The sequence below is a fragment of the Myxine glutinosa genome, chromosome 13, assembly GCF_964187855.1.
Source record: "Myxine glutinosa chromosome 13, kmMyxGlut1.1, whole genome shotgun sequence".
NCBI classification, from domain to species: domain Eukaryota; kingdom Metazoa; phylum Chordata; class Myxini; order Myxiniformes; family Myxinidae; genus Myxine; species Myxine glutinosa.
The window spans coordinates 20,517,680-20,534,727 of record NC_136273.1 but is presented as its reverse complement, the minus strand read 5'-3'; the positions used below and the strand labels follow the sequence as shown (position 1 = coordinate 20,534,727).

Genomic DNA, 17,048 nt, shown 5'->3' with positions numbered 1-17,048 from the left:
CCCACCGTCAGCTGCTCCACCTCCTGCGTCAGGTCCTCTATGCCCCCTTGTAACTTTACAGTCCCCTTTCTCACCTCCTTCTCCATGTGCTCCTTACTGCTCCTCACCTCCTCGCGCACTCCTCCGACCTCCTCACTCACTCCTCTTCTGATCTCCTCTCCCATCACTTGCATCTCCTGCCCAGATGCCACCCTCATCTGCTCCATTTCCTCCCTGTGAGCATCCAGTTTGGTTTCTACCCCCATTCTGACCCCCTCTATCTGCTGCCCCATTTGGTTAACTTCCCTTTCCGCTTGGTCCCTCATGTCCCTCAATTTGCCTTCCATGGTGTTTTCTAACCCCTCTAACCCTTTTTGCATCCCTTCCATTTGATTCTCTTGAGCGGCCATTCTGTTTTCTACCCCCGTTAACCCCTCCTGTATTTCCCCTAATCTATCGTCTAATTTCCCAAATTTCATGTCTAATCCCTTAAAATTATTGTCTAATCCCTTAAAATTATTGTCTAATCCCTTAAAATTATTGTCTAATCCCTTAAAATTATTGTCTAATCCCTCACTGGTACCCCTCGCTTCATCCCTCATTACCCCTATTTTGCCCTCCAATCGCTCACCCTGAGCATCCATCCGGTTCCCCATTACCCCCATTTGGTCCTCCAATCGCTCACCCTGAGCATCCATCCGGTTCCCCAACCGCTCACCCAATCGCTCAATTTGGCTCTCCATACTCATCTGTACAGCTGCCTGTAACTGCGCAATGAGGGCCTGCATGTCAATCGGCTGCATGTTAAAGCCCGTTGATACAGCGGCCTCGGCTACCACGCGCTCTTGCGAGGCGCCATTTTGCGCGCCCGCTACTTCGTGCGTGACGGCGCTATTTTGCGAACCTGCCGCCCTCACTGCTTCGCTCTCCTCTTGTCCCTCAATTTGGTCCTGGATCGACCCTACCTCACTCTCCTTTACCGGACCCCAGCTGTCTTGATCCGCCATAGCGCGACTTTCAAAATTCGGTTTTTTTTTTATTTTCGTAAAACAAATTCAAATTTCGCCGTTATAATTTCGCGCGGGAAACGCGCTCCGAATCGATTCTACTTGTTACAAATTTGGGCCTAATAACGCGCGGGAAACGCGCTCCGAATCGATTCTACTTGTTACAAATTTGGGCCTAATAAATTTAGTCCCGGGTTCGAATTCCACTCCTCGACACCAATTGTTACAGTACTAACACAATTGGTGTCCAAAATTTGGGCTAAATAAATTTAGTCCCAGGTTCGAATCCAACTCCTGACAACCAATTGTTACAGACGTGGCTTGGATGTTATTCACCGAGCGGTTTTGGGATGACCACGTCTGCACAAGATTATACTCGATATTATACCCGAACGTTGACTAGTCGCGCGATGCTAGGTCAATGAAGGAACAGACACACGGCTGGGATTAAAATGACGACACCAGGGATACGGTTCTCAAGACCTCCGGAGGAGATTATATTCGTTACGGAAGGTCAGATTACAGGGACGAGAGGGACAGCAAAGGAAGATAGGCACTTAGACACAACCTTACATTAACCCCAACAGACGACAGGTAAACGGGACAAGGCTGACTCACACGGGGGTTGATGGCAGGAAAGCGGTTGTCGATGGCTCCAGGTGCACCTGGGCTCAGGGCAGGATCGACCCGGTCCGGTCCAGAGATGCGGAAGGTTGCACAGCGCTCGAGGTGGCGTCTTTTCGTCTCAAGCTGGGGGCGCATCTCACGTCACATCCGGCGCGGGGCCGCGTATATCCGGCGGGGAGTGACACGCCCTCGGCTCGTTAGCTCCGCCTCGTGGAATCGGCACGTTGCTTCTCATTGGGTGCGTGCGGGGGGGGTTACCGGCTCCGCCCTTGACGAGGAGCTGACAAGGAGCCCCTTTGTGGTAACCCCGTGGAGCGCATGGTCTGGAGCGCGTTGTCTGGAGCGCATTGTCGATGGCGGCTAACCGAGCCGGTGGGAGGACGCACACTCCCCCCCGCGCAGCGCCGTGCCCCTCTGTTGTTGAAGACGGGGAAGAAGATGGGAGGAGGTATGGGAAAGGTCCTAAACTCACTACTGGTGCCATATAATCACATTCTGGTGCAACGAAGAGTCATAATTAATGGAAACGAGGCCTTAACTGACATAGACTAAGAATAACTAGCAAGATGTCCGAAAGTGGTCTACGTGTGGTGCGGTGGACCTGGGCACGACATTTAATGGGGGAAAAAGGGGAAGGTCGGCTCTACTGATTGTTGTTTACAGACAATGGGACTAGGGAATGGGGGATTGGGGATAGTTGGGGAGTATTGGGGAAAATAGGGGAATATTTACAAGCGGATATGGAGGCCAAATTCCATATTCGCAACAATATATATATATATATATATATATATATATGCATATATATATATATGTATATATATGTATACAAAAATGTAATTGGCATCATGTGGATATGGATGGGATTAACAATTTTGACATAAAGAAGCACATCCAAGCACCAAAAGTCCAAATGTCTGCTGCTGCTCTTCTGCTCCAATCGGCTCATCTGATCATGTGCTTGTTAAAGTGGACATCTCTCTGACCATTCTCAGAGAGCCTCCTCAGCGTCCACGAGTCTGGCACTTCACTCAGGCCAACTGGCACGATCTTCAAGCAGCCATCAATTATCTGGACTGGTCTCCCATCTCTACCGCCTCTGACATCAACGCATCCTGGGAATTATTCCAAAGTAAATTGCTCTCTCTCATGCACAGATTGATCCCATCTCGTCTTCAGTTGTCAAACCCTTCCTCCCGTCCAAGGTTCACGGAATCTTGTGGTGAGGCAGTTGCCCAAAAACAACTTGCCTTCACCTCCTGGAAAGCAAATCCAACAGAAGGAAATCTCATTTCCTTTCACAAAGCCCGAAACAAGCGTGTGTCTACCCTCAGGAGTGACTGGACACAATATCTCTCTACTCTCAAGACCGAACTCTCAAACCTGTCTCCCTCTTCCAAATCCTGGTGGCGTCTGGTCAAATCTGTTTCTGGTGTTTGTTCCCCCTCCATCCCCTCCCTTACCTCAAATGGCGACACAGTTGACTCCGCACGTGAAAAAGCTGAATGCCTCAACTCTGTGTTTGCCTCTAAATCTTGTGTCCCAAACCCATCCCTCTCTGTACCCACCGTACCCAGTCGTACCCAGCTGCTCCTGGACTCCGTGTCCTTTCCTCCTGACAAGGTGGAAAAGTTTGTCAACCCTCGACTCTGATTCTGCAACTGGACCTGACGGCATCAGCCCACGGGTCCTAAAATCCTGCTCTGCCGCTCTTTCACTGCCTCTCTCTGTTCTCTTCACCCTCTCTTTTGCTCAAGGTCATCTGCCATCAGCTTTGAAATCAGCCAACGTCACCGCTTTACACAAAAAAGGTGCAAAAACAGATCCTTGCAACTACAGACCAATCAGCCTTCTCCCAATTATCAGCAAAGCCATGGAATCCATCATTGCTTCAGATATCAAATCTTTCCTCTTCTCCAATGGCTTGATCTCTGATCATCAATTTGGTTTCAGACCAGGTCACTCTACTCTGGACATGCTGCTTCTGCTGTCTCAACAATGGATGGTGGTCCTCAATCCCAAACAGGAAATTAGAGCTGTCTCCCTTGACATATCATGTGCCTTCGATACGGTCTGGCAACCCGCTCTGCTCACCAAACTCTCCTCCTATGGTATCCATGGAAATCTCCACGCATGGCTTGTGGACTTCCCCTCTAGTCGCAGTCAACGTGTGGCCCTGAATGGGTTTCTCTCATCTCCCCTTCCTGTTCAGGCTGGAGTTCCCCAAGGCAGTGTTCTGGGCCCTGTGCTTTTTCTGGTCTTCATCAATGATCTCTCTGACTCTCTTGAAAATCCTCTCTATCTCTTTGCTGATGACTCCACTCTCTGCCGATTCATACCTCATCCCTCAGATCGGCAGGCAGCAGCCTCCTCACTCTCTGCAGACCTGGACAAAATCACAGACTGGTCAAACATGTGGAACATGTCTTTCAATCCTGACAAATCTCACACTTACTATGTCTCTCCGAAAAGACCGACTGGACAACCCTCCCATCCACTTTCTCAATAATCCTCTCCAAGAAGTTCTGTCACTCAAGCTTTTGGGTCTCACTATCTGCCATGATCTTTCCTGGGAAAACCACATTTCAAATCTGGCCTCCAAAGCCAGTCGCCGACTGGGCATCCTCCGTCGTGCGAAGTCCTTCCTTGGTACACCTGAGCTCCTCACCACATACAAGGCTTTCATCGCAGCTCAATGGAATACTGTTCTCCCCTCTGGGCCAGTGATCCTGCCTCACCTAGCTCGGCTTCATGCTGTTGAAACCAAAGCTTTCAGAATCGTTGGAATCTCCCACGATGAACCTAACTCCGAGGGTCTTTCACTTACTCACCGCAGACAGGTTGGTGGTCTTTCTGTCTTTTACCGACTCCTCTCTGGCCTTGCTCCCCCAGCTCTCTCTGGGCTCTGTCTCCCAAATATTCCTACAGGTCGCACAAGGGCTGCCAGCAACCCTCTTATGGTTAAACTGCCAAAATCAAGACTCTCTGCTCACCTTCTCTCCTAATTGTTCCCCGTCGCACCGCAGAGCGAAAGGGGGACTATGGTTTTCCCCTCCGTCCGTGTGTCCGTGTGTCCGTCTGTGCGTGCGGGCGTGCGTGCATGTGAGCTTGCGTGCGTACGTGCGTGCATGCGTAAGTGAAGGACGGCATTCAAATTTCGTGTGTGGGTGCAACCCACGTCAAAATCCAAGATGGCCGCCGCCATGTATGTCTGACACCATGTATGTCTGAACCTTGTGAGCTGAATATCTTGAAAAATAAGCGAATTACCAACTTCTAATGTGGTGTGTCGGTGTATCTAGGCATAAGGAAGAACACTATTCAAAATTGGGTCGCCACGTCAAAATCCAAGATGGCCGCCACCATATATATGTCTGAACGTGAGCGAAATATCTTGAAAAATAAACGAACTACTAACTTCTAATCTGGTGTGTGGGTGTATCTACGCATAAGGGAGAACGCTATTGAAAATGAGGTCGCCACGTCAATATCCAAGATGGCCGCCTTGCGTCTTCCACTTTGTCAACTCGCATCACTTCACCGACGGGGGACCTATGCGTAACGCTTGTTCCTCTTTTCTTTCGCCTCTGGAACAAACTGCCTCACTCTCTTCAATCCCATTCCTCCCTCGAGGTCTTTAAAACAGCTGTTCACCACCATCTCTTATCTTGCCCCATCCAAAACCTTGATCTTTTCTACCCCTGCTAATTTCACCCCAGATCCACTTTTTTGAAATACCAACTTCTTTCCTGGAAGTCCTTGCAGTGTCCTTGTGTTTTATACTTCTGCCACCTCCCCCCTCCCCTTCCTACGCCTCCTCCCCCCAAGCCCTCTCCCTCCCACAGATCTCCCGATGTCCCTGCTCTCAAATGTTGTGTTTGTGCTTCCCTTTCTCTCCCCATCTACCGCTCGCCTTATTATATACTTTGTGTGTCTGTCTGATTTTTTTTTTTGTGTGTGATAAATGTTCGCTCTTTCACGGGCCTCGATCCTGTATACAAATTTTTTTAAATAATAACTAAAAAAAATCTCTTAATTAAAAAAACAATTAAATTTAAAAAAATTAAGATTCAAAATTAGATTAAAACAGCTGTTCACCACCATCTCTTATCTTCCCCCATCCAAAACCTTGATCTCTTCTAACCCCATTAATTCAAATCTTGGAAGTTCTAGCAGTGTCCATGTGATTTACACCTCAAACCCCCCCTAACCCTCCCCCCTCGCCTTCCCATGCCTCCTCCCCCCAAGCCCTCTCCCTCCCATAGATCTCCCGATGTCCCGATGTCCCTGTTCTCTGCTGTTGTACTTGTGTGCTTCCCTCTCTCTCCCCATCTTGTCTCCCACTCCCTTTATTGTATGGTTTGTGTGTCCGTTTGTTACTCCTGTCAGTGAGTAATGCATTCGATCGTGTCCGTGCGTGTGTGTGTTCGTGTGTTCGTGAACAAGATATCTGGAAAAGTTCTGAACGGATTTGGTTGAAAGTTGGTGGGATGATTGCACTTGGGATAAGGAAGAATTGATTAGTTTTTGGTGAAGCTCAGCAAATTATTCCGGATCCAGGAAGCTTTTTTTGGGGAATTTTTTTGGGAATTTTTTTTCTGTTTTCCTTTAAAAGCCATTTTCTCTGCAACAATTGGACCGATTGAGAGCAAATTTTTACCATCGGAGGGACTCGGTCTGCAGATATTTTAATGGTAATTATGACGTCACAGGTCACGTGGTTCGGCCGCCATATTGTTTTGAGTGAAAAACACTAAAATCCCATTTTCTCCAAAACGCCTGAACAGATCGAGGCCAAACTTTGCAGGCAGAATCGCATACCCATGACGAACAAAAAAGTCAGCGAGCATGACGTCATGCATCACATGGTTTCAGAGTTATGACGTTTTTAAGCACTAACATTTAAAACCTAGCTCCTCCCTCATTTGTGATCCAATCGAGGGGAAACTTCACAAATCTGTTCAACACATCAGTCTACTAAAATGCCCTTTTGGTATTTGCGATAGGTCACGTGGTTTGGCAGATATCGTTAATTAAACGCAAATAATAAAAACATTTATCTCTTGAACCACTTCATTGATCGACGTGAAACTTCATACTGGAGTAGAAGTTATGAAGAGTAACAAGTGTGCAAAATTTGAAGATGATTGGATGTACGGTCTGGAAGCTGGAAGTTGTTATTGCGTGAAGAAGAAGTCTTCGACTGTGGACGATTAATTATTTATCACATGCACAGACTTGCAGGCATCGTTAGACACAATGTCCCGGGTTAATTTGAACCTCAATTAAAATTATAATTCCAGATTTGTCAATGGCTGAGGTATATTAACAAACGAATAAACATATTTGGCAAAATTCGAACTTTAAAAAAAAGATCGCATATTCACCCAGGGTTGTGAGAGGCTGAAGAAGAAGAAACCTCGCATGGGCTTCCCAGACCAAAAAATAATTCTGGCTCTGCGATTTTCAGGTTTATTTATCTATATATCTACATATCTGGACAGTGTCTGTTGTCACTGAACTACTCCCTGAAACTTGTTTCCGTGGTTGTGAAGTGTTTTTAATAACGTGGTGGTGGTTTTGAATCACGTGGTGGTGAGGTATTTTGAATTATGTGGTGGTGAGGTGTAAAATGATGTGGTGGTGAGGTGTTTTTAAATCACGTGGCTGTGAGGTGTTTTTAATTAACATTGTGATATGAAAATAGTTTTCATATTTGTTGTAAATGTAGTTTAAACTCGTGGTTATGCGTCAGAGCGGTGTATTTTTTTTAGCAGCGTCGTCTTCAATGTTCCTTTTTTAAAAAATAATAAAGACATATTCTGTCATTTTAAAACCACCAATGTGTGTATTAGGTTTCCCCGTTTCATAAAATGTATCGTTTGATACGTATAATGCTTTAAAACAGTTTTTTTTTTTTTGTTTGTTTTACCTCAGAAGAGATATCAACATTTACCTCAGCAAATGTCAATCGCGGTGTCAGTATTTGATGAACTTATAAAGACTTAGGTGAGTTATAAGTGTGACAAGCATGTGCACGGGATTCTTCCCAAAAGAATGAGTGGTCGCATTAGCTTGTACGACTTCAAATGAGCGAGTTTTGTTTTGACGTTTGGGCCAGTTTTACATGTTGTATCCCTAAGGAATGAAACGAACGTTTTCCTGGCTTACAATTTTATTTGAAGTCACACATGCCTCAAAATACACTCACTTATATAGAATTGAACGCTGAATCCGAAAATGTAAGTGAAATTGCCTTGTTTTTTTTAAACATTATCCTCTATATCTTCTTAATATATATCTGTGCAGTGTCTGTCTTGTGTTGTCTCGTCTTGTGTTGTCACTGAACTACTCCCTCAAACTTTTGTTAAATCGTACTATTCCAACTTGACCCACGGCGGGAGTATGCGCTCTACTGAGTGGCATTCTAGTTTTTTTTGTAATTGATGTTAGCTCTTACAGGAGCCTCGATGTTGTATACAAAAAATAAATAAATAAATAAAACCAAATTATACTTGCCAAAATATAAGTACCGTGCCAATTCTGATACGATCAGGAAAGAGCTGAGTCTGTCTTGGGCAACGTATAACTTGTAATCCACAAGCTCTGCTGTGATGATTATGGTTTTCATTATACTGAAGGAACTGCGCTCCAACGCGAGTCGAAAGAATTGACGCGACCAAAGACGGAATTCGTCCGAGTTGCTTTATTGAAACAAAACAGCTCAGGTATTCTGACGAGCCCGTTTTTCAGGCAACAATATATATACACATTTATGTCGGGAAGTTTGCCCGGCAAAAGCTATACCGGGCATGCCCGGGTATCAAGGGCGAGCCTTGGAAAGGCGAGTCTGGACCTGCCCGGGCGTGTTTGGCTGCGGCCTGGCAAGTCGAGGCTGGGCATGCCCGGGCGCTCTGGGCGAGCACTGGAAAGGCGATAGCGGGCATGCCCGGACGCTCTGGGCGAGCCCTGGAAAGGCGATAGCGGGCATGCCCGGACGCTCTGGGCGAGCCCTGGAAAGGCGATAGCGGGCATGCCCGGACGCTCTGGGCGAGCCCTGGAAAGACGAGACCGGGCGTGCCCGGGAGGTTCGGGCGTGCCCGGGAACAGTGAGTCCGGGCATGCCCGGGAGAGGCGCGTCTGGCCGTGTTCTGGCCGGTGCAAGGCGATTATGTACATCCAGCGGTAACCGCTACACACGCCCCTCCAGAATCGACCTGCACCGGCAGGGACAATTTAAGGGGGGTCCGGATGACCCGGCCGAAGCGACCCCTGGAGGGTCGTGGGGAGGGGTCTGACGTGGTGGTGGGTGGTCGAGCGGGGGGAACTGTGGACGGGGGGCGGCCTCGCCGCGGAGGAAGGGCCAACCGTGGTGGTCGGTCGACGTCCATGTGCGCCGGTTTGAGGCGGTCCACAGAAATCCGGTCCGGCCGGCCGCCGAAGTCGACGATGAAAGACTTGTCGCCCCGTCGCAGGACCCGGAAGGGCCCGTCATACGGCGGCCGGAGTGGCCCCCGGTGCGCGTCATGACGCACAAAGACGTACTCCGCTGTGCGAAGCGCCGGGGGACGTAGGACTGGGGGCCACCGTGGCGGGACGTCGGCACGGGGGCAAATCGTCGGGCGGCCTCCTGGAGGTCCGAGCGCTGGCGAGCGGCGGACCAGGGACTGGTAGCGTCAGGCACGAATTCGCCCGGGACGCGGAGTGGCTGGCCGTAGACGAGCTCGGCGGCGGACGCCTGGAGGTCTTCCTTGGGGGCCGTGCGAAGGCCCAAAAGGACCCACGGCAGCCGGTCGGCCCAACCGTCGTCCTGAAGGCCGGCCATGAGTGCGGCCTTCATGGAGCGGTGAAACCGCTCGCACAACCCATTGGCTTGGGGGTGGTAGGCCGTGGTGCGGTGCAGCGTGACCCCCAACGAACGGGCGACCGCGCCCCAAAGCTCAGACGTGAACTGTGGGCCGCGGTCGGACGAGATGTCCGCTGGTGCGCCGAAGCGTGCGACCCAGGTGGCGATGAACGCCTGCGCCACGTCGTCGGTGGTGGTGGAGGTGAGGGGCACGGCCTCCGGCCACCTGGTGGTCCTGTTCACCATGGTGAGCAGGTGGGTGAACCCCCGCGAGGGGGGCAGGGGACCCACCAGGTCCACGTGGACGTGGTCAAAACGCCGTTCAGGCACGGCGAAAGGTGCCAGCGGGGCCTGGGTGTGGCGGTGGACCTTGGCTCGCTGGCAGGCCGTGCAGGCGTTGGCCCAGTCGCGGATGTTTCGTCGAAGGCCGTGCCAGACGAAACGCGCCGACACCAGCTTCTGAGAAGCTTTCCGGCCCGGGTGAGAAAGGCCGTGGATGGAGGCGAAGATGCGGCGCTGCCAGGAAACGGGCACGATGGGGCGAGGCTGGCCCTGGGAGACGTCGCAGAGCAGGACGGTGCCCGCGAAGGGGATGTCGGCCAGGCGGAGGCCCGTGTCCGCCACGCGGAGTGCCTGCACCGAGGCGTCGGTGGTCTGGTCGGCCGCCATGAGCGTGAAGTCCACGCCGAGGTGGACCGCGTTCGCGCTGGCCCGCGAAAGGCAGTCGGCCACAGCGTTGTCTTTGCCGGCGACGTGCTGGATGTCCGTGGTGAACTCCGACACGGCGGAGAGGTGGCGCTGCTGGCGGGCCGACCACGGCTCCGTGACCTTAGCCATTGCGTAGACCAACGGCTTGTGGTCGACGAAAGCCGTGAACGGGCGGCCCTCCAGGAGGTGTCGGAAATGGCGAACGGCCAGGAATAGCCCGAGCAGCTCGCGGTCGAACGTGCTGTAGTTTAACTCGTTCGGCCGGAGTTGCCGGCTGAAAAAAGCGAGTGGCTGCCAAACCCCGTCCACCCATTGCTCATGGACGGCGCCCACCGCGTAGTTGGAGGCGTCCGTAGTGAGGGCGATGGGCGCGTTGAGCACCGGGTGAGCCAGCAGCGTTGCGTCAGCGAGGGCCCGTTTGGCACTGGCGAAGGCCGCGTCCATGGCCGCGGACCAAACAATGTCATGCTTGGCCGGCTTGCCCCGGAGGGCCTCGTAAAGGGGCCGCATGAGCTGAGCAGCACGGGGCACGAATCGGTGATAAAAATTCACCATGCCGAGGAACTCTTGGAGGGCCTTGATGGAACGGGGATGCGGGAACGTGGTGATGGCCTCGACCTTGGTCGGCAGCGGCACGGCCCCGGTCTTGGTGATGCGGTGGCCCAAAAAGTCAACGGTCGTCGTGCCGAAGTGGCATTTGACCGGGTTGACAATTAAGTCGTGCTTGCTGAGGCGACCGAACAGTGTTCGGAGGTGGAGGAGGTGCTCGGCTCGGGACGTGCTGGCGACGAGGATGTCGTCCAGATAGACGAAAAGAAACGGCAGATCGCGCAGCACGCCGTCCATCAAGCGCTGGAACGCCTGGGCCGCGTTCTTGAGGCCAAACGGCATCCGCAAAAATTCGAACAGGCCGAACGGCGTGATGACGGCCGTCTTCGGGACGTCGGCCGCCCGGACAGGTACCTGGTGGTAGCCCCGTATCAGGTCAATTTTCGAAAAGATGACCCGTCCCGCCAAACGGGCGGAAAAGTCCTGAATATGCGGGATCGGGTACCTGTCGGGGGTGGTAGCATCATTGAGACGGCGGTAGTCGCCACACGGGCGCCATCCACCCCCCGGCTTTGGCACGATGTGCAGTGGCGAGGCCCACGCGCTATCGGAGCGCCGCACGATGCCGAGGTGCTCCAACGCGTCGAATTCGGCCTTTGCCACGGCGAGCTTGGCTGGGTCGAGGCGGCGGGCCCTGGCGTAGACCGGCGGGCCCGTAGTGGGTATGTGGTGCTCGATCCCGTGCCGCACCGCGACGGCCGAAAACGTCGGCCGCGTGAGGGCCGGGAATTCCACGAGCAGGCGAGCGAACTCGTTCGTTGCCGGGAGGGCGCACGCCAGTTCGGTCAGCGCGGAGCTGCTCATTGTGCACGCCAGGGAGCTGAAGGTCTCGGCGTGGACAAGGCGACGTCGTTTGACGTCGACCAGCAGCCCGTGCGCGCAGAGGAAGTCGGCGCCCAGCAAAGCCACGGGGACGCTGGCGGTAACAAAAGTCCATTGAAAGCGCTGGCTGCCGAAGCAGAGGGTGACGACGCGTGGGCCGAAAGTGCGTATGGCCGAGCCATTAGCAGCGACCAAAGAGGGGCCGCAAATTGCGTCCAGCCTGTCCTGCTCGGAGGCAGGTATGACGCTCAGTTGGGCGCCGGTGTCGCACAGGAAACGCCGTCCAGACGCTTTGTCCCGAATAAACAGCAAGTTGCCCGAGTGGCCGGTGCTCATGGCTGGGAATGAACGCCGGCCCGGCCGTTTCCCGACCTGCCGAAAGTGCACGGGGGCCAGCACGTCCGAGCCTTGTGTCCGAACCTGGCGTGGTAATAACACCACGCCCGGTCAGGTGGAGGCCCCGGCCGTCGTGTCGGAAGCGGGCGGTGCGGCGTAACGGCCGCCAGTTGCACCGGCAGTTCGGCCTCCAACCGCGCAGGGTGCTCGGGCGTCGTGGGCGTTGTCTCGGACGGCGGCGGGCTCCAGGTAACCGCGCCAATGTGCTGGCCCGCCGAGGAGATCTTATCGGCTTCCCTGGCGAGGGCGCGGGAATCCGTGATCAACGTGCCAGCCAGGGCGAGGCGTACCGGGTTAGGCAGCTGACGGAGGAACAGCTCCCGGAACAGGAATGCCGGAGAGTGCTCGCCGAGCAACGAGAGCATATAGTCCATGCGCTCGGACGGGCGCGTGTCGCCGAGCTCGGGCAGGTCAAGCAGGCGCCGTGCGCGTGCTGCCGGTGAGAGGGCGAAAGCACCGAGGAGGAGCGTCTTCAGCGCGTCGTATTTGTCAGCAGCCGGCGGGTGCTGGAGGAGGCTCAAGGCGCGGGCCGCGGTGGCGGAACCGAGCGCCGCCACAACATGGTGGAAGCGGGTGTCGTCCGCGGTGATGCCTTGCAGGGCGAACTGGGAGTCCGCCTGGGCGAACCAAACAGCCGCGTGAGCCTCCCAGAAGGTAGGCAGTTTAAGCGTCACTGCCGTATCCATGTCGGTAGGTCACCAATGAAGGAACTGCGCTCCAACGCGAGTCGAAAGAATTGACGCGACCAAAGACGGAATTCGTCCGAGTTGCTTTATTGAAACAAAACAGCTCAGGTATTCTGACAAGCCCGTTTTTCAGGCAACAATATATATACACATTTATGTCGGGAAGTTTGCCCGGCAAAAGCTATACCGGGCATGCCCGGGTATCAAGGGCGAGCCTTGGAAAGGCGAGTCTGGACCTGCCCGGGCGTGTTTAGCTGCGGCCTGGCATGTCGAGGCTGGGCATGCCCGGGCGCTCTGGGCGAGCACTGGAAAGGCGATAGCGGGCATGCCCAGACGCTCTGGGCGAGCCCTGGAAAGGCGATAGCGGGCATGCCCGGACGCTCTGGGCGAGCCCTGGAAAGGCGATAGCGGGCATGCCCGGACGCTCTGGGCGAGCCCTGGAAAGGCGATAGCGGGCATGCCCGGACGCTCTGGGCGAGCCCTGGAAAGGCGAGAGCGGGCATGCCCGGGAAAGACGAGACCGGGCGTGCCCGGGAGGTTCGGGCGTGCCCGGGAACAGTGAGTCCGGGCATGCCCGGGAGAGGCACGTCTGGCCGTGTTCTGGCCGGTGCAAGGCGATTATGTACATCCAGCGGTAACCGCTACAATACCATAATATAGTACAGAGAATTGGCGTATTTTAGAATGATTTGTGCAGCTTCAAGGAGTTTGATTTGTTATTTTTCATGATAACATCCAAATTTCAAGTCTTTCTGTACAGGAGTGCAATAATACATACGCTAATTGATCCACATCTATGTCTTTGGTTTTCTTATGATAATTCCCTACTTTCATGTAAAAAAATAAAATAATAAAAACAATTGGAGGTGGCTATCCCAGCTTAGCAGAATGTTCCCATCTACACCCCGAGTATGTTCCCATCTACACCCCCCCCCCCCTCCCCACCCCCACATCTATGATGACTATAAGTTTTCATTTCACAGAGGATTGACATATTTTAGAATGAGATGGGGTTGTAATACTCTACCACTGGGAGCGATACTCCACAATACACATTTGTATTGAGATTTTTTGTGTCTCCCACCACAAAATCCCCACGACTGAAGATTTTTTAAAAGCATACCTTTCTTTCCTAATAATCATGTTGTTCAGTCATCAAATGTACCGTACACCAGAGGCCTAAGGACCCAAGCTTAAAGCCTGAGCCCTATAAGTAGGGACCAAAATGGCAGATGTATGATTTTATTTTTTCAGGTTACAATTGTGGGTCGAGTCCGACCAGTAAGCCAAGCCCTGTCCTGGACGGACATAGCTGCAGTCTGGTGGATAATATTGTTGCGGAGATGAGGCCTGTATTTTTTTGATTGTGTTGTATTGTGGTAAATTGGTGATGATTATTGTTTATTCTGCGCCCCCCTACCTCCGGAGCTGTGTAAAGGTGAAAGGGCATCCCATAATTAGTCCACAAGCATACACATCAGCCAAATAATAGAATACCCCTGTTGATAGTTATCTCTTATTCTGTGTTTTAGAGTAAGGCTGTGTCTCCCATTAATTGAAGTACTCCATTGCACCAGTGAAAGAGAATAGATCCCCTTTCATTCCCATCCCCAAAATCTCCTTTCCTTTTACATCCCCTTCCGTCATTGCCGGGCCTCGATTGCCGAATTACCTCCCCTCCAATAACCGCCATTGAACATGTGCTCGAATCGGAGAAGAAAGGCGTGCCCGCCCGTCGTCATCAAGGGCGGAGCCAGAGGGTCGCGCGACCAACCAGGGCCGAGGTGAGCACCCCGATGGGCGTGTCCAAAAGGCCGGCGGCTTAATCGCCGGAGGCGCTATAAAAGGCGCGCACGCAAGTGAGTCGTGAGTTGGTCGTCAAGAGAGAGTCGTGAGGAGTCAGTCAGTGGAGTCGGTGGTCAGTTGGTTGCGTTAGATGCACTTTGAGTTGAGACAAGGAGGGACGAAAAAGAGCTGGGTCATCAGAGCAAGAGCGCTTAAGGAGGAGAGAACCCGTCACGCCAGACCCCCCCACCAGCGCATCGGCTCCACCAAGCAGCTCCGACCCGTGATCCCGCGCACACGACAGGCCCGGTGGCATCAGCGGCCGTCGAGGTCCAGCCCGACGTCCCGTGCGGGATCAAGCTCCAGCCAGCTCCGTGCCGTCCCCCCCCCCCCCCCCCCCTCCAGCCACACACCTCCTTCCAGCAATCCACTCTGCAATTCCCCGCGTGAGTCAGTGTCTTTGTTTGTTCTGTCCTGGGAATAAGTTAAGTCTGTATAACTATAAGCTAGTATTTGCACTGTGTCACCTGCGTCTTATGTGTTGTAAATAAACCTTGATTGCTCCTTTTTGCTTGTGTAAATAATAAATCCCATTACTCGTCTGTACGTCTACCCGTTTTATTCCTTTTCCTCTTTGCATTGCGTCATTTTCGTCTTTTCCCTCATTGAGCAGCTGCGGTGCGATCCGGCCAACGTTTGGGCGGGATCGGGTTCTAATCGGGGAGTAACTGTTCGGACGCGGTAATACACCACCGCTCGGTCAATATAACATCTGTCCGCGATCCGCAACAATATTATAGTGGATGGATGTGAGGTGATGCCCTTTCCAGTGCATGACTGACTCACAAATATAATTGTTTTCCTCTGATTTGTCGATGTTGCTCGTTAAGCATTTTGGCCATTGGGTTAACAGGGTCTTGTGACATGCTTTGTGATGATATTGGAGTGTAAGGGTGAAGTCATTGATTAGCGAAGAAGCATGTGAATAAGACCTTACATGTTCGTTCTTCCTATTATCCGTACAGCTGGGAAGGCAAAAAAGCCGATGCTCTTCAACAAACTCGATAAGGGCATCAGAGCAGAGCTGGAGGCAGCGGAAGGACTACGCAAAAAGGTAGCATACCACCTCATTCTGTGACGAGCATGGAAATCTGGCACGAGATGGGTCCTTAAGAGACTGTTTAAATACGTGTTTGCTTTTGCCATCGGGTGTTTCCATGGACTGCATCATGAGCTGCTGTGTCTCGATTGGGTGCTTTGAATGAATGAATGAATGATCGTGATCAATGCATTCTGTTTATTCCTTCTCGTGCAGGGCAAAATCGAAGAATCTGTGAAGGCCTTTGATGATTTGGTGAAGAGATATCCTAACAGCCCCCGTGCGAGATATGGCAAAGCACAGGTACCAATGAAACCAATTTTGACTCCTTTGTGGTGGGTAAACACAATATTGTTGAATTTGTATACGGTATACTACCGGGTGTTTCAAAATAAACAGTGCGGTAGAAACTTAACACCTCTTGTGCAACAAGACGAGCCTTTCTGAGAAAGTTATTTATTGTCAAATACAACAAAGACATGGTGGGTATCTCACTTGAGTGAGTGAATGATACTTGCAAGTAAACGAGAACGCCACTCAGTAGAGCGCATACTCCCGCCGTGGGTCAAGTTGGAATAGTACGATTTCGCAAAAGTTTGAGGGAGTAGTTCAGTGACAACACGAGACAAGACAACACAAGATAAGACAGACACTGCACAGATATATATTTAGAATATGTAGAAGATAATGTTAAAAAAAAAAACAAGGCAATTTCACTTACATTTTCGGATTCAGCGTTCAATTCTATATAAGTGAGTGTATTTTGAGGCATGTGTGACTTCAAATAAAATTGTAAGCCAGGAAAACGTTCGTTTCATTCCTTAGGGATACAACATGTAAAACTGGCCCAAACGTCAAAACAAAACTCGCTCATTTTAAGTCGTACAAGCTAATGCGACCACTCATTCTTCGGGGAAGAATCCCGTGCACATGCTGGTCACACTTATAACTCACCTAAGTCTTTATAAGTTCATCAAATACTGACACCGCGATTGACATTTACTGAGGTAAATGTTGATATCTCTTCTGAGGTTAAAAAAAAAAAAAAAACGTTTTAAAGCATTATACGTATCAAACGATACATTTTATGAAACGGGGAAACCGAATACACATTTTGGTGGTTTTAAAATGACAGAATATGTCTTTATTATAAATAAAAAAAAGAACCTTGAAGAAGATGCTGCTAATAAAATACACCGCTCTAACGCATAACCACGAGTTTAAACTACATTTACAACAAATATGAAAACTATTTTCATATCACAATGTTAAATATAGAATATATAGAAGATAATGTTAAAAAAAAGAGCCCTATCTTCCAATGGTAAACAATCCTTCAAAAAATTCTTGGATCCGGAATAATATCCTGAGCTTCACCAAAAACAAATCAATTCTCCCTTATCCCAAGGGCAATCATCCCACCAACTTTCATCCAAATCCGTTCAGAAGTTTTCCAGATATCTTGTTCACAAACACACGAAAAC

At 51.3% G+C, this 17,048-nt stretch overlaps 1 protein-coding gene across 1 annotated transcript in view; it reads left to right on the top strand.

Moving 5' to 3' along the window:
* Nucleotides 1-17,048, top strand: part of LOC137438681 (aspartyl/asparaginyl beta-hydroxylase) — a 50,958-nt gene that overhangs the window by 20,285 nt on the left and 13,625 nt on the right. Inside the window, exons 4-5 of the mRNA XM_068133923.2 lie at nt 15,491-15,579; nt 15,781-15,867. Coding sequence (XP_067990024.1) covers nt 15,491-15,579; nt 15,781-15,867 — 176 coding nt within the window. The remainder of the gene's footprint in view (nt 1-15,490; nt 15,580-15,780; nt 15,868-17,048) is intronic.